This window comes from Trichechus manatus, unplaced genomic scaffold, assembly GCF_000243295.1.
Source record: "Trichechus manatus latirostris isolate Lorelei unplaced genomic scaffold, TriManLat1.0 scaffold00011, whole genome shotgun sequence".
NCBI lineage: Eukaryota > Metazoa > Chordata > Mammalia > Sirenia > Trichechidae > Trichechus > Trichechus manatus.
Genome location: NW_004443947.1, coordinates 19,537,181 through 19,561,390, shown reverse-complemented (window position 1 = coordinate 19,561,390; position 24,210 = coordinate 19,537,181). Strand labels below are relative to the sequence as shown.

At 38.1% G+C, this 24,210-nt stretch overlaps 1 protein-coding gene across 2 annotated transcripts in view; it reads left to right on the top strand.

Annotated features, from left to right (window-relative positions):
- GABRG2 (gamma-aminobutyric acid type A receptor subunit gamma2) overlaps positions 1-24,210 on the top strand; it is a 141,368-nt gene that overhangs the window by 105,677 nt on the left and 11,481 nt on the right. For both annotated transcript variants that reach the window (XM_004371230.3, XM_004371229.1), the window contains exon 7: positions 20,466-20,618. In XM_004371230.3, the coding sequence (XP_004371287.1) occupies positions 20,466-20,618 (153 nt within the window). The remainder of the gene's footprint in view (positions 1-20,465; positions 20,619-24,210) is intronic.

The window sequence follows — 24,210 nt, the reverse complement described above, 5'->3', positions numbered from 1 at the left end:
TACTCTCTTGTGCTGAGTTACTTTTGTTTGTGGATTTTTTTTTCATTTCTTTTGTTTTTGTAGGTTTTGTTTTTGCTGAGACTTTATGTTTTTCCTCTTTATTTTTATGTTTGTTAAGTTTCTTTGTGGTTACCATAAATTTTACCCTCATTTTTCTAAGTTTGAAGCAGTCTACCATTACTTGGTATCGCCTTGTCTTCCTCTCCATTAGAAGATTCTATACCTATGCCATTTATTCCCTCTTTTATTGTTTTGATGTTGTTGCCATTTACTGATTAACTTCTCTGATTCCCTGTTGTATGTCTTTTGGTTTTGAATAGTCCTCAAGAGTTCATTTCCTAGATTGGTATCTGGCTGGTACGATCCTGTGTCCTAGCTTCTTCCTGTGAGCTGAAGCTGTTTGTCCTCAGATTGAAGAACTCTCTTTAATAATTCTTGTAATTTTGGTTTGACTTTTACATATTCCCTTAATTTCTGTTTATCTGGAAATGACCTAATTTCACCATCAAATTCTGAGTATTAACGATTTGAATTCCCTATCAGGTAGTTCTAGTGCTTTTTCTACCAGAGGAGAGTCATCTGGTGTTTTGTTTTGGATACCTACTGGAACCATCCTGTCTGTTTTTGTAAATGTTTTGTTATTGTCTGCTGTTTTCGGGACATTCAGTAGTTATTTTTCTTGTTTATTGATGGTAGATTTGTTTGTTCTGTCCCTTTTTTAAAAAAAAAATTAACTATGTCTGAGCAGGCAGACTGTGTGTTCTTTGCTGTTTGCTCATCTGTGGGCACAATACTTTTCACCTCCTTCTTCAACTGACAGGGTCAGTTACTCAGATATGGTACATCAGGGCAGGTCTAGCTGAAGAGGAGTTACTGGGATGGGTTGTTTGTGGCATTCACTACAGCCACCAGAGCAGGTTGGTAATCAGTGCAGGGCAGGTTCCAGTAAGCCGTACCTGTGCTGCTTGGTGGTGTGATGTCAAGCGCATGGTGCAGGTAGGCAGGATGCAGTGGGGAGATTGTTATGTATGGAGCTAAGATGGATATGGTAGAAAGGAGAGAGGAACAGGAACCAAAAACATACAAACAAACAAAAAAGAATGCCAGGGGAGCTTGCCTTTTGAGTGGAGAGATGAGAGACTATGAAATGGAGAAAAACAGAAAAGGGAGGAGGAAGAAAAGAAAAGAATTAATAAATAAGAATCAGAAAAGTTAAAGAACCGCAAAATTCCCAGGGATCCCACAGGTGCAGCTATAATGTCTGGGGAAGTCACTCTCAGTTGTTGCAGTACAGCCTGGCTAGAAGTCGTAGAGGTATACAACACCAGGTATTCAAGGAACACAAAGAGAAGGAAGATATAGAGAGACGAGTTGAGCAATGAAGAAAGACCAAAAGGGAAAAATAGGAAAAAGAAAACAAAACAAATTAATAAAAAAAGAAAAGAAAAGTATGGCCCCCAAATAAACAGAAAAAAAAAAAAACCAACATAAAAATAAATGCCCTCAGGGATCCCTCTGCACGTCTGTGGAAGCCGAAGGGGAGTCTCCCTGCCACAAAGCTCAGCCTGGTCAGAAAGGGCTGCCAACTCAAGAAAAGGAAAAGAAATCAAACAAACAATGCAAAACGAAGAAAAGAACAAAAGCCCTGGTATCCCACCATCATGGCAGCCCAAACTGGGAAGCAGCTCCACCCTCAAATGGAGCTCTGCAGCCTCTCAGGAAGAAGCAAAGATGGCACATGGAGCCAGGTACTTTAGCGAAGGGAGGGGGAGGTGGTGAGAGGCAAGTAAGAAATCAAAAGAAGCAGAAGAAAAAAGCAACACTAGCAGCCAACAAATGGCACTCAGAGAGCCACCCATTAGGGTGTGTGGAATCCAAGCAGCCGCTGTCTCCCGGTCAAGAGACTGTGGTGGTGGGGTGAAGAAGGATGGGGGTTGGGAAAGCATATATCGCCAATTACCAGTTGTTCTGTCTTCCCCTGGAAGCTTCGTGAGGCTGCTTTCACGTACCCCCTGTTTGCTGGTCTCCGATAGGAGTCCAAGATGGTGGATCCGCACTGCGTTAGCTGGTAGGGGACCTCTGCATGAATCTCTCCTCTCTCTCCGTTCTCTTTCAGTTTTCTCACTCCATTTGGTGCTTGGCTGAGTTCTTTATCTCTTCATTTGATGTTTTAGGGTTTCAGGATTGTTGTATTCTCTGTTCGACTTAGTTTTTCGGATCCATGCTGTGAAGGGATGGCATCGTGCTTCTGCCTAGAGCGCCATTTTTCGGAACTCACCCCCATCAATGTTTTGAATGCCATTGGCATTGAGGCAGCCTCAGTGCAAAAGTAGGTAACAATTACACTTGAATGCCTGATGTATAAAGCTTGTTGAGTTTTTGGGTGCCATTTTGGAGAGTTAGAATTCCCGTTACCTGGTAATTACTGCAATGTTCCTACAGGAAGAGGATGCCTGGGGTGTCCAAAGAACAACAAGGTCAATTTGACTGGCACTGAGTGAGTCAAGCAACAAAGAGGAATGACTTAGTCCTTGGGTGGCAAAAATAGTTAAGCAAAGAGGCTGGTGGGTTCAAACTGCTGATCTTTCAGTTAGCAGCTGAGAGCTTAACCACTGTACCACCACGGCTCCTTACATGAACCTTAGTGCCTACTTTTTCAAGCTCATCTTTCTCTATCTTCCTCTTCACCTAATCTTAACACTCCACATTATAAACACAAGTATGTCAGGCTCTCCTCTGCCTCAGAGTCTTTGCACTTGCTGTTTCGTCTGCAGAGTGTTATTCCTGCATCTTTTACTTGACAACTCTTATTTGTCCTTCATGTTTCAGTTAAGATGCAGCAACTTTTGAGAATAGGTTTGCACCCCTCTCCTTTATTCTCCTCTTTCATGGTACTTATAACCATGATTTGAATTGTCTATTTACCTGTAGTCTCTCATTAGGCATGAATGGCATCTTGAAAACTGGAACTGTCTTGTTCACTCTTGTATCTCTAGTTCATATCACTGGGATGGACTCATAGCAAGTAATAAATACCCATCGGTTATTAAAAATCCATTTATTTCCAGTAGGATTGATCTTCCTGAACTTTCTGAATTCACAATTCCAAAATTCCAGAGGTAATTTCCAGAGGCCCTAACCTCTGCAAACCAACCATCATTAGAATTCAACAGTGCTACTCACAAAGAATGAGAAGAGAGGAAAACATTTTTAAGTACAGACTTACAATGTGCAACAATGGGCTCAAACATAGCAATGATTGTAAAGATGGCACAGGACTGGGAACTGTTTCCTTTGATTATACATAAGGTTGTTATGAGTCAGAACCTACCTGAAGGCAACTAACAACACAACAACACTCTTAAAGGATGAGAAGAGAGGAAAACAGTCCTAAGTATAGACACTTAAGAAATGGAGATTAAGAGAGCAGGATTCCAGAAGCTGTTTAATTCTTGTTAAGGATTTTTTTAAAGCAAAGTTATCAAATTTCCCCACACTGCAAGACCTGTGTTTTGAATATTAATGTAATTTCCTTCACAATTGCCTGTGCTTTAGATATTCGGCATAAATGAATTTTCACCTAAAATTAAAACTATAGTAGAAAACATTAAGATTATTCCAGAATCTTATGAGATTGTTTTATTATATCCTCTCTATATGATCAGCTATATGACTTGCTTTAGGGTGCATGACTGAACCTAAGATTTATATAAAATCATAGGATTGGAAGTATCCTTGTTTATCATGTAGTCCAACCATCATTGAAGCACAAATCCCAGCAGTGGACAATAATGAAGTTTGATCTTAAGGACAGATTAGAGAATCAGTCTTCTAAATATGTGCTTTTAAAAGCCCTGGAAAGAATCCCAGTCTCGTTTCTACCATGATACCTGAAATTCCACTGTTAAAGATCTTGTCCACTGAGCTAAAACATTGTGTCTACAGGAATCCCCTATGGAATACAAATGCCCTTAGGAAAGCCAATATACTAAGATTTTGTCGTTCATTAGACACCTAGTCTCTCATGTCTTCTTTCTACCAGATCAGCCAGAAAGCAGAGAATGTGACACAGAAGAAAGCTGAGTGTAGATATGAAGAAACTCATGTTTCAAGGAGTTAAGTAACTTGCTCAAAGTTATACACTTGATAAGAACCAGAGTCAGGGTACAAATCCAAATATGGTCTCAAAGCCTGCACTATTTCTACTGGCCTGGGTGGCACAAACAACTAAGTGCTCAGCTACTAACCAAAAGGCTGATAGTTCGAATCCACTCAGTAGATTGCCAGGTTGGAAGAAAGACCCGCAATCTACTTCCAAAAGATCACAACCATTGAAAACCCTAAGGAGCACGGTTTTACTCTGACACACGTGGGGTCGCCATGAATTGGAATCGACTCAACAGTAACTGTTGTTTGTTTGTTTGTTGTTGTTGTTTTAAACGTGCTTACAGCACAGCGTGTAGCTAAGGGTAACCAAGTCTGGTGGAGGGTCTGTTTAAAGTTAGGCAAAGGGTGAAAAAGAGATCTTTGATCACACAGGGCAGAGAGCATCAAGAGGAAAATACCAGAGAAATGTAAAACATGATAGAGAGCCTCAGCCTTTATCATGTTTTTGCTTAGGTCTTCAGAATCAATCAGAGAGAGGGAAAAGCCTGATATTTTCTTGTAATTGCAGTCCAGTTTCCTGAATGCCCTTCCTTTCATGGAGATTAGAAAACAAGGCTTCATGCCAAGCCAAGCATCTCTTCTGTTTTGCTATACTGATTTCTCTTTCCTGGCTGAGATACAGTGAAGAGTTATATTGATTTCAGCTCAGATTTCTCATCTAGGTCATTCAACTCACATTGAACAAGTGGCGTCCTTCCACTCTTGGAGGCAGAGAGATACCATCAGTCTCTCCCTGGGGGACAGTTGACTATGTGAGATGAGACTGTTTGCTGGCATCCCTTCCCTTGTCTGGGTTTGTTTTACATAACAGCATGCCATGGCTTTTCAAGAAACAATGCTGAAAATGGCTCTGGCTTCCCTTCTCTGGAAGACTGAAGGGAAAAATTCAGGACTTGCAAAATGCTGTTGCTCTTGGCAAAACTCTCAGCAGTCAGATAATCAATTTTCCTCAATGTTCAGCTTCTCTCTCTCCTCTTCTAGCTCCCTTCTGCCGCATCACACATCGAAAAATATAACAGAGGAATACCGATAACTTCCAATTCAGTAGGAGGCAGAATAGGGAGTGAGGGCCAGTTTCATAAGGCCTCAGTTTCCTCATTTCTAAGCTGAAGCAATTGAAGAAGATAATATCTAAAATTGTATGTTTCTATGTTTATGGTAAAGGAGTCCTGGTGGCGAAGTGTTTAAGTACTCAGCTGCTAACCAAAAGGTCAGCTGTTTGAACTAACCAGTTGTTCTGCGAAAGATGTGGCAGTCTGCCCCCATAAAGATTACAGCCTTCGAAACCCCATGGGGCAGTTTTACTCTGTCCTGTAAGGTTGCTATGAGTCAAGTGACTCAAGGGCAGCGGTTTAATGGGTATGGTTACAGTTGTTGTGTTATTGTTTTAGTGGGGTGAATCAAAAGTCTTGTGCAGTGCTTTCAAAAGAAAGTCACTATGAGAAAATTTCAAATTAAGAATCAGCAACTATAATTCTATATCCTAAAACTAGTACTAATTAATTGTGTGGCCCTGGGTGTATACTTTGAACTCTCAGAGCTTCAATTATAGCTGGATTCAATGATCCTTGAGCGTCTTTCTGATTCCAAATAATCTAAGCTGCAGGCTTTCTCCTTCTTTCCTATTGGTGTATCTTCTATACTTACTGTAAAGTGATAGTGGTTTAAAAGACTGATTTTAGAACTAGGAATGAAGGGAACCTGCTTATAATCTGTTCCCTGTATAACAGTGTCTTTTCTTACTAAGAGCAATGGCCAGACTGTCATGAGAGAGCAAGAGGGTTTGTGGGGAATGTGTAAGACATCAAAATTTTCTTTGTCTCTCTGCAAAAGATAAGTTATATGTAAGCTTGGTGAATTTGACACTAGAGCCAATTATAGACTGTCCAAAAAAGCTGACACATGGCAAACAAGAAAAGAGAGGTGTCTTCTCCTTTTTTAAGAATACAAGTGTTAAAACATCATCGAAAGTATCTGCCCCATTGAAAAGATTAAAAGTACTAGTATTTATCTTAAAGCAGCTATTTTCAATTCTGTAATGGCCTAAAGCTAAAAGTCACAATTTTTCCCATTAGTATCCCTGTACCATTGAATTCTATATGTTGTTAAGGAATTGTTTAAGGTAAAGGAGATATATATTAATATGAATACAACCTCCAAAGAGCGCATCCCATAGAAACTGCTTGCAAAGATACAGTGAGTTGTTTTTTGTTTTGTTTTATTTGTTTGTTTATTTTTCCTCTCCTGCAGCAAAGGCTATAGAAGGGGAATGATGGAGTTCAATTAGTTCATTATTTAAACACCAGATTCTTTCCAAATAGGATACAATTTCATTAATACCACTGTCAAATCCTCCTTCAGAAATCTCTCCTGACCAACTTGCTGAGAAGTCGTTGCCTCATTGCTGAAATACCAGTACTGCTTCAGCAAACAATAGGGCTTTTTAAAATTAAGGTTTATTTTTCCTTCTTATTCTTTGTATATCATAAAAGCAATCACTCCACAGCCGAACTGGTTACCTTTGAAGTTTATTCAGGAACTCAAGCATGGGAAAAGGGGAGAGAAAATCTATTAAATCTTTAATGTATAATACCAGAATTCAGTTGTACAACTCATAGTTTAGTTATTTAAATAACACTATTAACAAATATTTTAAAAAAAAAAAATAAAAAGCACTCTATGGTGAATTGAGAAACCTGACTCCCGATGCAGATTCTGTGGTTTGATCGGTGGCCTTTGACAAGACCCTGTATCTTTCAGGGCTTGCTTCTCAACTGTAAAATGAAACAACTGACCTGATCCCTCAATTCCCTTTTAGCTTGACACTGTAAGAGCAAATCTAAATTCTAATTTAGGGCTGAAAACACTGCAGGCGTCATATATAATGAAGCCAGAGACAGTTTAAGTTTTAGTGAGCATTATGCCATTATTTCTGATGTTGGTTAGACACAGAGTACACAGAATCTGTGAACATAAAGCAAGTGCCAACTCAAAAAGCAGATTTGGGGGGCCAGTGATAAACCCCTATATCAATCCTGCAATAGCAGAAGCCAGATGTGGGACAGACACCTCCATACCCAGGTTCCCATGATCCTTCTGTCAGAGCAGTTACTCCCAGAGGCCTGTTCTGCTGGGACCAAAGTTCTGCTCAAAATCGCAATCTTTTCGCTTCCCTGTGGACAGAGGATGCTTGGCATGAGCACCCTGCCCTAGTGCACCCTTCTAATGATAAAACAGACACAGCACCCCATGAGATAAGCAGGTTGACGCTAGAATTTATTCTTTGACATGTAAATTGAAAACCAAGCAACCTGAGGTCAGAATTCCAAATATAATCTGAAAATAGATGTGGTTGCATGCTTTTTCCCAAAGTCTTTCTATTATTTTACTCTATTACACAATCAAGTCACAACAAAAGTTTTTGCATGGGTAGAAGGAGGCCATTGTGCCCCACAGAGGAGTAGAGGCAGGGCAGGTGCCATCTCACCAACACTGGGGCAGACTCAGGAGCGTTCAAAGAGTCACATACAGAGCACAAGGCCGGCAGCCTTGTAACAGAGCATGCGTGGCTGGGCTGTGGCCTCCCCTTGTGTTCTTTCCTGTAACAGACTCTTATCAATTGAAGGATGAGACTGCATTGTTCTGCTCTCTTTACTTTGGCCCCAAGTAGACAGCGCCTCCACGGGAGAAAGACCTGGCCATTTGCTTCTGTAATGATTACAGCCTAGGAGACCTTACGGGGCAGTTCTACTCCGTCACACTCTTGGGGTCACTATGAGTCAGAATCGACTTGAGGGCACCTAACAACAACAATAGAACAAAAACAACAGTCCTTACAGTGTAAGAGATGGGTCATGCCAAGTGTTCACCTGCACCTAGATTTAAAGGTGGAGGAGGAAAGGATGGGATTAAACTTCAGATGGGACTTCCTGACAGGTGAAGAAAATAGGAGGTTATTTATTATAAATACAAATCAAAATGAACAGCTCTGATATCCGAGTAGAGTCTCAAGGGCATGAGACCCTCTGAGTTATGTGAAAACGTTATGAAAAGGAAATATATATACATAGCAACAATCATCATCGACATTTATTAAGCACCTATTATATCCCAGTCCCTGTCCTAAATACTCTGCACAAATCATTTTATTTAAATTTCATTACAACACTATGAGGTAAGGATGATTGTTATCCACATTTTTTCATGTTACAAAACTAACACCAGAGAGGTTAAGTAACCTGCTCAGGGTCATAGAACTAATGAATGGCAAACTAGAGATAGCAGAGGTTATTATTTATTTGTTTGTTTTTGACAAATGTTCTGTTCCTTTGTTTTTATATAAATTTTAGATCTTTCATTGGTGAGATTTGGATATATGTTTCAAATAAACCAAAACAAAACAAAACAAAAAACCAAACTCATTGCTATTGAGTAGATTCTGACTATGCAGGTTCCTCCAGTTATGCTAATAATAATATTTTTAATATTAAAATCACATTTAACATTTTACAAAGAATTCCACTAGATCCATGGTCTCATCGACTGAGTTATATTTTATAGAGAAGAGAAAAAGGGAACCACAGAGTAAAAAGAATTTACTCAAGATCATCAACAAGGTCATGGCTGGGCTGGAATTAGAACCCAGGCCTGCTGACTTTAAGACTAGTCCCTTTTCCACCAAAACATGAAGTTTTCTTATTCAAAAAAATTAAGCTTTTTAGAACTAACTCCAAAAACTAAGTTTAAGATCCTAGAAATAATTGCCTTAGCCAATAATTAATAAGAACAAGAACTATGTAGTATGGTATAATTTACAGTAAATTTTTAGAATATTGGCAATGATCTTTTGACAGATATTATGAAAATATCCTTGAATATGACAAAATATACAACTCTCTGGGTGAAAGAATTATAGCAAAGGGAAAAAAATGAAAAACCTTAAAATTGAGTGCTTGGGCATAGAGCAAAGAGCAAGTGAGGTCAAGATTTTAAGCCTATGATTTTGCAGAGTATCCCCAGGAGTGATTTGACATCTTGGGGAACATTTTGTGATTTGACCTTTTGCAATGATTGCCTGCAGTTGCCTTGAATTTGAACATTCTTTTATTTCAGCTGCAGTCAACGCTGTTTTAGAAAGCTTGATATTCTGGTAACATTAAGTTTCTCAACCTCTGTGAAGCCTTTTCTTTAAGAAAATGTCAGTGCCTGGGTTAGCCTAATCAGGTCTGGCTTCAAATAAAAAGTTTGCACCAGGCCCATTGTGAGAGTGAAAATCACAAGAAAAATAAAATCCTTCTACTAACATAGTCCTGATGGCACCGTGGTTAAGAGCTTGGCTGCTAACCAAAAAGTCTGCAGTTCAAATCCACCAGCTGCTCCTTGGAAACCCTACGGAGCAGTTCTGCTCTGTCCTATATATGATCGCTATGAGTCAGAATCGACTTGACAGCAATGGGTTGGTCTACTAACATGCTTATTTCTCCAGAAGTGGTTTCTGGGTTATAATCATGAATAATATTTCTCTCTTCACCTACTGATTTTGGAAACAGTTGTGAGATGCATTCATAAATTGGACAAAAGAGCTCAAATATCATCTTTATTGCTAGTAGTACTAGTTCGGAGAATTGGTTTGTAGTCACAATTGGGATTCTTACTATTTCTTCTTCAAGTCTAATTTCTGGGATTAACTAACCCAAGGGAGATGTGGATGTGCAAGACAGACATACAGATAATAGCTGCCTGGCACTCATTGATTACTCAAAGTAGGGACTGAGTGAGACAGGCCTCTACACCAGCCTCTAAAATAAGGCTGTGCCTTGACTCTAGCATGCTTTCCAAATGGAGGACAGAAGCAAAATCCATCCAGAAAAGAGACACCTAAGTGGCCAAGCCTCCCACTTTTACCAATCAGATAAACAGAAATAAATAAAGTAGACAGATGGAAGAATGGACTCTTTTCTTCCCAATACTTCTGAAAGAGTGGATTTTCCTGTTTCATAGGTCAGAAGATGGAGAAGACTGTGCCCCCAAAAGAGGAGTGTATTCCACAGCAACAACTGCTGAACATTAGTTTTGTAGGCAATAGCAAGTATTTTCTAAAAACAGGTTCCATGATCACATATGCTTGGAAAATGCTAGATTAAAGGCAGACATCTTTTCATAATGCAGAGCCACATCTATGCTAATGTGCCTGGTGAACTTACACTGGTGTAGCCTGCTATGCAGCCAAATCAAATGTTCCTGATTGAGGGAGCCATTATTTTTAGTATCTTGTGGAATCAGTGCTCCATGAAGTGCATTTTTGGAAGCATTGCTTTAAGAGTGTTCCCAAATAATCTCTTCTTCTTCCTGTATCTCCTTCTCCTCTCCCTTCCTCTTCCTCCTTTAACATTTTAATTTCTGGTGGCTCTAAAACTTTGGCAGAAATGTTAAATGATGAATTAAATAAAATATGAGCTGAAAGAAGAGTAAAAATTTATATTAAAATTATATTCATAAATAATAAAAAGGATTTATAAGACAAGCTTGTATAAATAAAGATTTTTAAAGAATAAAAATACTTATTTGGGGACCTACAAGGCAATATCCATCTAATTATAATTTGAGACCGTATTTCATGATTAAAATGCCTCCTAATATTCATGCTGCCCTCCTAAACTTATTGTATCTGTTATTATATTAGAATTAGTGCAAAATAATGTGTGAGTCTTGAATTTAGAGTAAAATCTTGATTAGACGCCCACACCAATATTAGTAGTAGAAGCAAGTTATCACAAATTTGGGAGCATTTGTACACTAATCACTAAAATACATCTAATAATATTAAAATGTAACTTTGGACTGACTTTCAGAGTACATGCTAGAGCCTTTGGCATATAGAAAGTGCTCAAAAATGGTAGTAATTATAACAAATATTCATCTTTGCAATTACTCTGTGAAGTTTCTATGGTAGATTTTATCATCTCCATTTCACAAGAAAGAAAATTGAAAATCAGTGTGATTAGTTAAAGAAACCTCCTTATATTACAAATTTAGTCCTTGGCCAACTTGGGTCAAGAATCCAGTTCTTATTATGGGTATTCTTTTTCTTTTACAAATTGATGGGTGCCAAACAACTTTCCAAGGGAACAAGCTTCTCTCTTTACAGTTGGTGGAACAAGTGGCTGCCCATGGCTAAAGGTGCCATTTTCCAGAGACAGGTCTGTGGACAATGTCTTTTTTTATTGGGAAATCTTGCTCCTTTCCACAGGTCACAAAACAGGATTTTCACTCATTTCCTCTGTTAAGTGTAGTCTCATCATTTCTATGTCAAAAGGGCAGAATATGACATATTGACTCCTTTTCTGTGTCCCTACGATTGCAGGTGTAACAAACCAATAATAACATCTACCTCCACATAGCATAGTCTTTCTTCAGCCAGCACTTACCTCAGTGTGTGTGGCTGACTGGAGGTAAATGGCTGCAACCTTTCTCAGGATTTCTCAGATCTTCACTGATACTTCTGTGTGTGTGTGTATACATGTGTATACATATATATACACACATATATATATATATATATATACACATACATATACACCCGAAAAGGAGCCTTGGTGGCTTAGTGGTTAAGAGTGCAGCTGCTAATCAAAAGGTCAGCGTTCAAATCCAGCAGCAGCTCCCTGGAAACCCTAAGGTGCAGTTCTGCTCTGCCCTATAGGGTTGTTATGAGTGGCACAGTGGTTAAGAGCTCTGCTGCCAACCAAAAGGTCGACAGTTCAAATCCACCAGCTGCTCCTTGGAAACCCTGTGAGGCAGTTCTACTCTGTTCTACAGGGTCACTATGAGTCAGAATTGACTCGAAGGCAATGAGTTTGGTTTATATGCATATATGTGTTTGTGTATATATATATTATGTGTATATATATGTATATGTATATATAAGGGTGTGTGTGTATATTTTTTTTATGAGAGTTGACAGAAACAGATTTAACTATACTGCTAGCATAGTGGTTAAGAGCTACAGGTGCTAACCAAAAGATTGGCAGTTCGAATCCACCAGGTGCTCCTTAGAAACTCTATGGGGCAGTTCTACTTTGTCCTATGGAGTCACTATGAGTTGGAATCAATTAGATGGCAACGGGTTTGGTTTTTCGTTTTTGTTTTTTTTATTAATTGTCTGTGGTCTTTATTGGTGTCCCCCTTCTGAGCTGCTGAAAATGAACCAACGAGTGACTTAGAGCCAGGGAAGATAGAGCAAAATATGAGTTCACATTTTAAAATTTCTTCAGAAATGGGACTTCTGGAAAAGATAAGTTCGGAGATGTGCTGGTGTCTCAGCAATACTTTGCCCAAGGAGTAACTACACATAAAAGGATATTTTGTTACCTTTTATAACAGCCTTGGCAATACATATGATGATCCCTATTTCACTGGGAGAATTTAAATGACTTACCAAAGTCCCTGTACCTTATTAATGACATTGCTAGGATTTGAATGCTAGGACGGGATTCTTACATATTTTATGCTGCTGTGAACTAGTCTGCACATATGTAAAACATGTTTTAATATCTAGTCTGATGTTGGTAGGAGTTAGAATTAATTACGCTGGGAAATTGCATTCCCCATGGATGGATCAAAGTGGCAAATGTATTCGTTTGTATCTTCAGCTTCAGATTTATGAGAAAGTTGTTTTATTTATATAGATCCCAAGATGAATTCCTTTGCTGTGTTTTTAGATTCTGATGATGGGCTCAAAATAATGAACCGCATTACAAAAGGCCACATTGGGCTAAGTATCTGCAGTGGCTTTTTCTGAGGGTGAGAAAGAGAAACTAATGTAGTAATAAAGAAAGGTCTAGTAAGTGCAGAGGATGGAGATATTAGCAAATACCTCACTGTATGAAACTGGAAAAATCACCATTCTCTGGAGGCTTTACAAATATTGAGCTTCCTTTCATCTAAACCTAGTCTCCAAAAGGAAAACTCTACTATGGTTGTTGAGCCAGACAGGCTGGTGTTTCAGACAAACGTGTTTACAGTCTCTGAAAGGTAGTGTTAAAAATAAAAATTTCCACTAGGTTAAATTTGTGTACACAGTCATTAAGATTTATTTGTAATTCATGAATGCGGCAAGGGGAGGGCATCTGGTCTGGAAGTCAGACAAGAGCTCCAAAGGACAAGTGAAAGAAACCAAAGTTATTCGGGCAAAGTGGTGTAAGAACAAGGAAGTAACACTGGGCAAAAAGTGACTGGTTAATTCTATGTAACTTTCCTTATATGGCATATTGAGAGCTTTCTTAGCCAGGTCATATGCTATAGCTGAGGCAGCAAGCTCACATTGGTTGACTTAGATTTCACCTCCTGGGAAGTTCGGGAATTTACAGGAAATGGAAACTAGCTAGGTTTTGGTTTGCTGACATGGGGCTTAGCGTAGACTCCAGCTTGGGCCTGGTATAGTCAGGTCAATGGTAGTATGCCCATTACATAAGGTTCGAGCAAATGAAGGCAGTTTTTCTCTTTGTGATTGGGGACCCCAGTTATCTAAACCAGCTTTTTATATTAACCACATTCAACAAGTGCTTAACCATCCACTTCTTTACTTTATCTCCGTGGTTCTAACCACTAGGTCAAAATGAACAGCCTGTTTACCACAGAAGGACTACTAATTTGGGAAGTAGGAGGACTGGGCCTGCCACTAGGTAGCTCTATCTTTTTAGGTAAAATGTCCTTCTTCTTTGATTGGCCTCAGTTGCTTAATTTTTAAGAGGGTGGAGTCGGTTGGTGTAGATGAATTCTAAGACTCTTTCTAACTTTACTTCTTTTTTGAATGTTCAAAAACATTTTGTCCATACTTATTATATGCCAGAATGGTGCTAATTATATTATATAGACTACCCTACTTTGTAATAATAGCTAACATTAATGGACCTTTTCCTATGTGGAAAGAATTACAGCAAACACAGTATATGTCTTAACTCTTTTTATGTTCATAATAACCCTATGTGGTGGGTTCTATCATTATCCCTACTTTATCTATAAGGAATTTGAAGCCCAGAAAGTGAAGAAATTTGCCCCAAATCACACAAACAGTTAGTGATAGACTAGGATGTTTGAACCTAGGCAGTCTGATACCACAACCTTTGCAGTGGTTGGTATTGATTCCTTCCCTGCCCATCATCCCCTCTCCTGAGATGGTGCACCCATCCCCCAAATGCTACAGGTGTTGGCTGCTAACAGCTCACCACTGTCCCCTTTTCCAGAGAATTATCTTTGACCAAAATTGAGTCATAGGAGATGAAGACCACTCCACCTCAACTACAGGGTACAAATGACAGCCCACCTTGCCTCGAGGTGGGACTAACTCTGAGGTGCAGTTTGTTCCAAAGCCTCCTATGAAATCAGGCTGAAGCAAATCCATATTTAGCTTTTTTTTTTTTTTCCTGTCCGGTTTTACTCACACCCCTTTTTTTGAGAGTTCAACCCCAACAAGTCACCCTTGAAAGCATCCTGGACTCAAGCTCTGCTTCCAGGGAATCTGACTTAAAGTAGCCCCTGTTCTTCACCATGATTCTACACTACCCACCTCAGTCGAAAAGTCAAAAGAAGTCTTTAAAAAGATAGATTTAGCATGGGAATAAATTACTGTACACTGTACTTTATTTTTCATTATATTTTCCCCACTTGATGCTTTTTTTTCCCAACATATGAGTTTAAACAAATAATAGATAAAACAGAAATGATAAAGCTTTGAAATAAAAACACACCTATCAAATTTAACTTGGAAGACTGTGATAGTTCTGTTTCAGTAGCCAAGCCCCTTTGTTCTTCTCTCTCACTAATTGGATCTGGCTGAGAAGCTCAAATCACCGATCAATTCTTTAATAAGCATAATACATCCACTTTGATGAAGCTGATTTCCCTTCCCTTTTTTCTTCTTGGCAAGGAGTTAAGATTGTTAACAGCTCACATGACCTTTATATCCACATCTCAAAGGATTAAGTTCAGCAAGTTATCCAGTAAAAATATTCATGGATGCAATAACACCTAAAGTAAAACTTAAATATTTTTAACTTCTGCCGTGGTTCTTATAGACTTTACATCTGGCCAGTGCTGGATATCACCAATCAGTTGAACTTCTGCCAGTCTGATAGGCTAAAAATGAAATGGTCTTATTTTACTTCACATTTCATTGATCATTACTGAAGTTGAGATTTGTTCTCAACTTTTAACCTTTGATTAATATTATTTTGGAAACATTTTCTTCAAGTGTCATATTTTGCCTTTTAACTTTATAGCATTCTTTATAATATAGTTCTAGTAAACCTGTATTTTCTTTCTTATGCCTTCTATGTTTTATGTTATTTTTGAAAAGCTTTTTCCACACTAATATTATAAATATATCTCCTATATCTCTCTCCTTGTGTAGTATTTATATTCATACTTAAATTGGGATATTCAGTCCATCCTAAATTCATTTTTGTGTGTTAGATTAAAAAAAAAAAAATCCATTACTGTCAAGTCAATTCCAACTCAAGTTAAAATCTAACTTCAGAAAATAATTTCTCCGTATGAAAATATACCAATCAATTCTCCTGCCTGTCTGTGGTCATAATCAACCTAATAGAATGAAGTCTCAGATTCTAGTGTTTATTGAGATCTAATACATTGTCTCAACATACCTCTGTGTCGGTATGAGTTGTAGTCAGAAAGAAAATAATATTGTTCCCATTTCACCTACTGAATTTAAAATCACTTGTGAGACTCCATAAGTCTTAATCTCCATATCACCTAAATTAGTACCCTAGGCATAGCAATGATTAAAAATAATTGTTGAATTAAATAATGAAGGAACTACAGAAAGGAATGTAAAGCAGAATATAGCATTAAGAATGCAATCAAAGTAAACCTACTAGAATAGTGTAGACTCTATGCAACTATATTTCAGAGGAGTGAGGTAAAAATAAGGAGCCCTGGGGAAGCAATGGTTAAGTGCTCAACTGGTAACCGAAAGGTTGGTCGTTCAAACACACCTATTGGCTCCACGAGAGAAAGACTTGGCCTTCTGCTTCCATACATTACAGCCCAGGAAACCCTAAAGAGCAATTCTACTCTTGTCACATGGGGTCACTATCAGTCAGAATCAACTTAAGGGCATACAACAAGGTAAAAATGATGATGATGAGAGAAGAAAAAAGTGAAAGTACACCTGCATCTTAGCCTTCTTCACTCTCCTGACAAAGTTTTTGGGATATTTAGAGATAATATATGCAAACCATTTAGCCCAGTGTCTATTCATAGAAGGCCCTCATTACCAGTAACTAGAAAATAATTATTTTTATTATTTCAGGGGTTCAGGGAAGGGAAGGACTTCTCTATCATGAACTATTTAAGTTTTAAAATTATTTCATGTCTGAAATAAGAGCCTAAACAGCCTAATAACACTAAAAACTTCTACATGGTTATCTAGCACCACAGTTTTAAAAACAATTACACCTGTCTCTTTTACTGATGTTGATTGTCTCCTCCTAAATCTGGACAAGTAAAGCTCACAAAAAAATAAAAAGATGGACATTAATAGGTGTTATTTCACATTGTATGTTTTTTTCTCCTCCATCTAGCCAGTGTCTATTACATTCCAAATTAGGACAAATGCAGAGGCTAAACTAATTTATAAACTGCTATGACTTTAAATAGCTTATGTTAAAAAGAATCAATAGAGTAAATTTGAAGTGGCTGAAGTAACCACCTTTGACTTGGTTGGCATTTAAACCTTTCAGGCTTGGGGAATTACTGATGCGGCACTTTAAGAGGATTTGATTTTATAGGCTCCTTGGCCCAAGAGTTTTTCAGAATACAAAAAGTGATGTGGCCTGAGAGATAAGAAGGCATCAGACTGACACTGTGAAGCCGCTTTGCTTTTAAATGGCCTGTTCCCAAGTTTGAATCTGTAATCCAGTGGTAGAAAAGCTTGGGATTTGCTGGCAAAGATGAAAGATGCTCAGAAGCTATTACCTTATAATAGCAATTGATAGATAAGTAGGCCAAAGAAGTTTAGACTCTGACCTAAGGGGAAGCAGAGAATTGCATTGAGATAATTATCTTGTTAACTTGAGGCAAAATTATAGTTCACCTTTAAAAGAGTCAGATCATTAAGGCCAAAGTGTAGATTCTCATTCACTTATGTGAGAAGGAAGAAGGAAGTTGCTAACATTATTTAGATTTATTTAAAGTACTATGGTGAATTTTCATTTCCTCACATTTAAAATATGCAGAAAGAATTCTCAAAGACTTGGAAAATAGGGGTAAAAAAATACCCCAGGATATTATCACCTAAAAAATATATCTTTTCTCATTGCTTATTTTTGCTGTCTAAAATAAGGGAGCTTGCATTTGCTTCCGATATTCTGGCCAAAGAAACAAGAAAGAAAAAGATAGGCTTTAATAGGGGTCATCTCAAGTTGAAGGTTTTTCATCTTCAGTCGTAGCCTGTGTCCATTCTAAATTAGACTAGCATTCAGAATAGTCTAATTTAGAATAGTCTCTATCCTATTCTCAATCAGGACAAAAGCAAGTACCAAACTAATTTATGAAATGCTGTGACCTTAAATAGCTTGTGTTCAGATAAATCAATACCAAACGAAACAAATCCATTGCCTTAGAGTCAATTCCATCTCCTAGCGACCCTATAGGACAGAGTAGAACTGCCCCATAGAGTTTCCAAGGAGCGGCTGATGGATTCGAACGGCCAAACGTATGGTTAGCAACCGAGCTCTTAACCACTGCGCCATGAGAAGTGTAATCTCAGAGAGTTAACCAAAAACTAGTTATCATCAGCAAGACATTACTACCTTGAAGTTTTCAGGAATAATTGCTACTTATTGATCTTCCAGGAGACTGGGTGGTGCAAGTGGTTTGTGGCCTGCTGCTTACCTAAAGGTTGACAGTTCGAATCCACCTAGCAGCTCTGTGAAAGAAAGCCCTGGTGAACCGCTTCCATAAATAGTGAGGCTAAGAATACACCATAGAGCAGTTCTACTCAGTAACACATGGGGTCAACATGAGTCGAGGGCTGGCTTGATGGCAGCTAACAACAACAACAGCAATCGGTCTTTGAGGGGACTGATGTTCCAACGGAGGATCAGTTCCCTGCTCAGTGTCAACTGTCACTATCACTGCCTTAACCACACCTGACTCAGACAAGTAATTGTCTATCATTCCACCAAAAGGCAGTGTTAGAAAGTATTCATAATCTCACTTAGGAAACATTGCAGGCTTAAGGGAGAATCTTTGCTCCCTCAAAGAGTGGCCCGTGAATGTTTTCTGTCTTGGCAGCTTGGAAGAACGTGGGGTAAACTTGAGAGTAGGAAAGAACTGGCCAGAGTATTAATAGCTTACTCTGCTAAGTCAACCTGCTCTGCACGAGGCTTCTAACACACCTTATTTACAAATCAGCTCTAAATCAGCCAAGTAAATAGAGAAACACAGGCAGGAAGCCAACTAATTAAGCTAAGACACATGATTTGGATTTAATGATCCATGTATTTTATAGCAAAATATAATTTAGTAAAGAAAAAAGAAGAAACATTTAAAAAGTAGTCTCATTTATTCACTTCTCATTGTGAGGGAAGGTATAGTCTTTGAATCTGTTGCTCTCAAAGGATATAAAGAAAACATAAGTAGAGAAAAAGTGGGATGTATTTTCACAGTATATTTTCTAATTTCAAAAACTGAAATCCCCTAAAATTTCACTGGGAATCATCCAAAATGAATGGCATGAGATTTTAAAAGCAATTTTCAAATCATTATTTTAAAAAATCAGAAATTTCAAGTTATGTAATGTTAATTTTCTTTATGCATAGCTATATGATTATTATTTGATTCTTTAGTATTTTTATTAGTATATACTCTGGACTAGCTACATAAGTTCCTGTTTTAATCTGTATGTTCCATAACACTGCTTCTTGATTGTTTTTTTCTTCCTTATGTTTAAAATTTATAAATGCATTCATTCATTTATTCCACAAATGTTATTGCATACCTGTTTGGAGTCAAGCAGTATGCTAGGTACTGGTGGTGCAGTGGTGGGCTAAAATTGGCTCTGTTCATGGACTTAAGCAGCTAAATTCCAATAGGCGAGAAAGATATGACAATAAACAATTACAAATCAAAATAATTTCTATGAAGAAAAACCATATGGTTCAATGAAAATCCAATAATAAATATGTCTCAGCACTGGGATTTGGTTATAAATTCCGAGTAGTATATTCATTTATTAATGTCAAGTACCAGGATATTCCTCTCTGACTTGTATGAATAGAGGTCCTGAGAACAAAAGAAAATTGTTGCAAGCCTCAGGATTCATTGCAGGTAAGAGAGGAAGAGTATAGAAGCACTGTTCTCTGCTGTCTACACCAAACACAAAAATTTATATTGTGTGCATCAAGTAAGAACAGGAGGCAAGATCAAAGAACTCCTCAAAGAAGAAAATATAACCGTTACTCTAAAAAATGTTTTATTCCCTCTAGTTGTTATAGGATTTCCATAAGGATCAGGGTTCAATTCAGAGTGTTTGTTGTTTGTTAGTCTTTTAACCCAAGTGGGCAGAATATATCCCTTCTTAAAAAAAATAAAGAAATAAAAATAAAAACCAGTTGCCGTTGAGGTGGTTCTGACTCCTGGCAATCCCATGTGTGTTAGAGTAGAACTGTGCTCCACAGGGTTTTCATGACTGTAACCTTTCAGAAGCAGATTGCCAGGTCTTTCTTCCAGGGGGCCTTTTGGTGGGTTTGAAACTCCAACCTTTTGGTTAGTAATCTAGCACTTAACCATATGCAACATACATGTGCTCCACTCCTTGACTAAAAACCGGCTGCCATCGAGTCGATTCCAACTCATTAACCCTGTAAGACAGAGTAGAACTGCTCCATAAGGTTTCTGAGGCTGTAAATCTTTATGAAAGCAGGCTGCCATCTTTCTCCCACAGAGTGGCTGGTGGGTTCAAACTGCCCAACTTTTGGTTAGCAGCTGAGAGCTTTAACCACTGCACCACCAGAGGTCCTTATCCCTTGTCTACCTACTTACCCGTTACTGTCGAGTCGATTCCAACTCAGAGAGACCCTATAGGACAGAATAGTACTGCCCCACAGGATTTCCAAGGAGTGGCTGATGGATTCAAACTGCTGACCTTTTGGTTAGCAGCTGGACACTTAACCATTGTGCCACCAGGGATCCGTATCCGTTGTATAGACCCCTTAATTTCAATGTGTGCACCCCAGTTTTTGGTATGGTGTCATGGTGTTATATTTGCTCTGTTGTAGGAGATTATGTGGTCATGTCTGTCTACTTTGACCTGAGCAGAAGAATGGGATACTTCACCATCCAGACCTATATCCCCTGCACACTGATTGTCGTCCTATCCTGGGTGTCTTTCTGGATCAATAAGGATGCTGTTCCAGCAAGAACATCTCTAGGTGAGACACACTTCCTCATGTTGTAATGTCCCAAATAAGCACCCAGTACAAGTTATCTTGATTTTCCTTCCCAAGATGATTTCCTTTTAACTTCAGCCTGCAATTTCTTAGAAGTGTCATTAGAAAGTTTTTTGACTTTATTTTGTAAGTTTTCTTATTAAAAAATTTAAATTAATTTCAAAAAACCCTCTATTTTCAACAGATTTTATTTGTTTGTTTTTGTTTTGGGTGGAAAAGTTGGGAAAATGTAGCCTTTACTTCAGGTTTGTTTGTATTTCCATTCTCAGTTCCAGTAGTTGAGAAGTCTGGGCAGTGCTTTGCTGGAGCTGCTCACACCATCTGGTGAAAGCCGATTATGTTTTACCTCTTCCTAATTCCATATTCAGTGATGTCTCATTGGTAGCGTGAAATCAGCCAAGGTAGAGATATTTATACCATGGAAATATGCAAACAGTACAAATCAGGGCTTCCTTCTTTCTTTCTTGATTTTTTTTTAAATAGAGTATTAATTGTTATTTACCATAACACCACTGGGTGTTAGTTAATTTTAACATGCATATTTTTATGTTGATATTTGAAGACATACATACACAGTAAGTAGCCATTGAAAAGATAATTTTGGGGAAAAATTACATTTAAAATTATGAGGATCCCCCCACACACTTTTAAGATTATGTACAGTTTATTCAATCCATCACATATGGTGCTATTTGCCTGGGAGAATAGGTCAGAAGAGACACTGAAACTTGCTCTTGAACATAGAGTAGCTAAAGCAAATGGAAAAAATAATGAAGTAAAAGAGCTGAACAGAAGATTTCAAAGGGCAGCATGAGAAGATAAAATAAATTATTATAATAAAATGTGCAAATACCTGGAGTTAGAAAACCAAAAGGGAAGAACACGTTCAGCATTTCTCAAGCTGAAAGAACTGAAGAAAAAGTTCAAGGCTGGAGTTGAAATATTGAAGAATTCTATGGGCGAAATATTTAATGACTCAGGAAGCATCAAAAGAAGATGGAAGGAGTAGACAGAGTCACTATACCAAAAAGAATTGGTCAATGTTCAGCCATTTCAGGAGGCAGCATTTGATCAAGAACTGATGATACTGAAGGAAGATGTCCAAGCTGCACTGAAGGCATTGGTAAAAACAATGCTCCAGGAATTGACAGAATACCAACTGAAATGTTTCAACACACAGATGCAATGCTGAAAGAGCTCACTCATGTATGCCAAGAGATTTGGAAGACAGTTAACTGGCCAACTGACTGGAAGAAATTCATATCTGTGCTCATTCCAAAGAAAGGTAGTCCAACAGAATGCAGAAATTATTGAACAATATCATTGATATCACATGCAAGTAAAATTTTGCTGAAGATAATTCAAAAATGTTTGCAGCAGTACATCAACAGGGAACTGCCAGCAGAAGATGAGGAACAAAGGATATCATTGCTGATGTTAGATGATCATGGCTGAAAGCAGAGAATACCCGAAAGATGTCTACCTGTGTTTTATCGAGTGTACAAACGTATTCAACTGTGTGGATCATAACTAGTTACATAACATTACGAAGAACAGAAATTTCAGAACACTAAATTGTGTTTATGCTGTACCTGTTCATAGATGAAGAGGTGGTCATTCAAACAGAACAACGGCATACCGTGCAGTTTAAAATCAGGAAAGGTGTGTTCAGGGTTGTGTCCTTTCACCATACTTATTCAATTTGTACGCTCAGCAAATAATTTAAGAAACTGGACTATATGAAGAACATGGCATCAGGACTGGAAGAAGACTTATTAACAGCCTGTGATATGCAGATGACACAGCCTTGCTTGCTGAAAGTGAAGAGGATTTGAAGAACTTACTGATGAAGATCAAAGACTACAGCCTTCAGTATGGATTACACCTTAATATAAAGAAAACAAAAATTCTGACAACTAGACCAATAAGCAACATCATGATAAATGGAGAAAGTATTGAAGTTGTTAAGGATTTCATTTTACTTGGCTCCACAATCAATGCCCATGGAAACAGCAGTCAAGAAATCAAATGACATATTGCGTTGGGCGTATCTGCTGCAAAAGACCTCTTTAATGTGTTAAAAAGCAAAACTGTCACTTTGAGGACTGAGGTGAACCTGACCCATACCGTGGTATTTTCCATTGCCTCGTATGTATTTGAAAGCTGGACAATGAATAAGGAAAATGGAAGATTAACACCTCTGAATTATGGTGTTGGAGAAAAATATTGAATATACTATGGACTGCCAGAAGAACAAACATATACAGATGATGATGAAAATACCCTTTAATCTCTCTAAATCAGTTTCCTTGTATGTAAAACATGTATAATTTCTTATACCCAACTGGTGAGATATTATTAGGGTTAAATAAGATATTACATGCCATTACTGGGGAGGGATTACTTGGGAGGGAAAGAAAAAAAACATCATTTGCATATCTGTCCTCTTCTAAGCCTAATTTAGTTTTCCATCTGTTTTAAAATGAAGTTATTTTGATTTCTCCTGTTATATGCCGTACTCTGTGTTACAAGTCCTGTTCAACAGTTATATCTTGTCTGATGCTGCATGCTAAACCAAAATATGTTGAGACTATTACCTTAGGACTATTTCTTGTCACTGTGAGTAGAATGTACTGCATTGGACGCTTAGCTGTCTCTCGCATCAGAATATAAATGTCTTTTTCATCATCAGTATTAGCATAGTGCCTGGTACATAGCTGGTACCTCAATGATTATTCAATTAATGTATGCTCTTATAAATGGATCAAAGAAATGCATTGATGCATTCCAATTTATACCGCTCAAAAATATTTTAAGGATAAGATTTCATATTAATACATCTTCTTGAACCAAGACTCCTAGTCAAACTCCCTCTATGAGCACTTTGTTAGCTCATTTCAGCCATGCATTTGTTCATTGGCAAAGGACAGTGGTGGGAGAAGGATTCAAGGTGAGTGATTCAAGGACTGAGGGTAAGAGCCCTAAGCAAATAGTAGTTAGCTGATCCTAGATGTTGATCAAGGAGCCCTGGTAGTACAATGCTTAAGTGCTCGGCTGCTAACTGAAAGGCTGGCAGTTAGAAGTCATCACTGGCTCTGTGGAAGAAAAGACCTGCCAAACTGCTCCCAAAAAGATTTCAGCCTAGGAAACCCTATGGGGCAGTTCTACTAGGCAATCTGTCCTATAGGGTTGCTATGAGTCAGAATTGGCTCAATGGCACACAATAAGAATAGTTCTTGACCTGACCTCAGAACCTACTATACAGCCACGGTAGTCAAAACAGCCTGGTACTGGTACAACAACAGATACATTGACCAATGGTACAGAATTGAGAACCCAGATGTAAATTCATCCACCTACGGTCATCTGATCTTCGACAAGTGCCCAAAGTCCATCAAATGGAGAAAAGACAGTCTTTTTAACAAATGGTGCTGGCAAAACTGGATATCCATTTGCAAAAAAATGAAACAGGACCCATACCTCATGCCATATACAAAAACCAATTCAAAATGGATCGAAGACCTAAATATAAAGTCAAAAACTATAAAGTTCATAGAAGAAAAAATAGGACCAA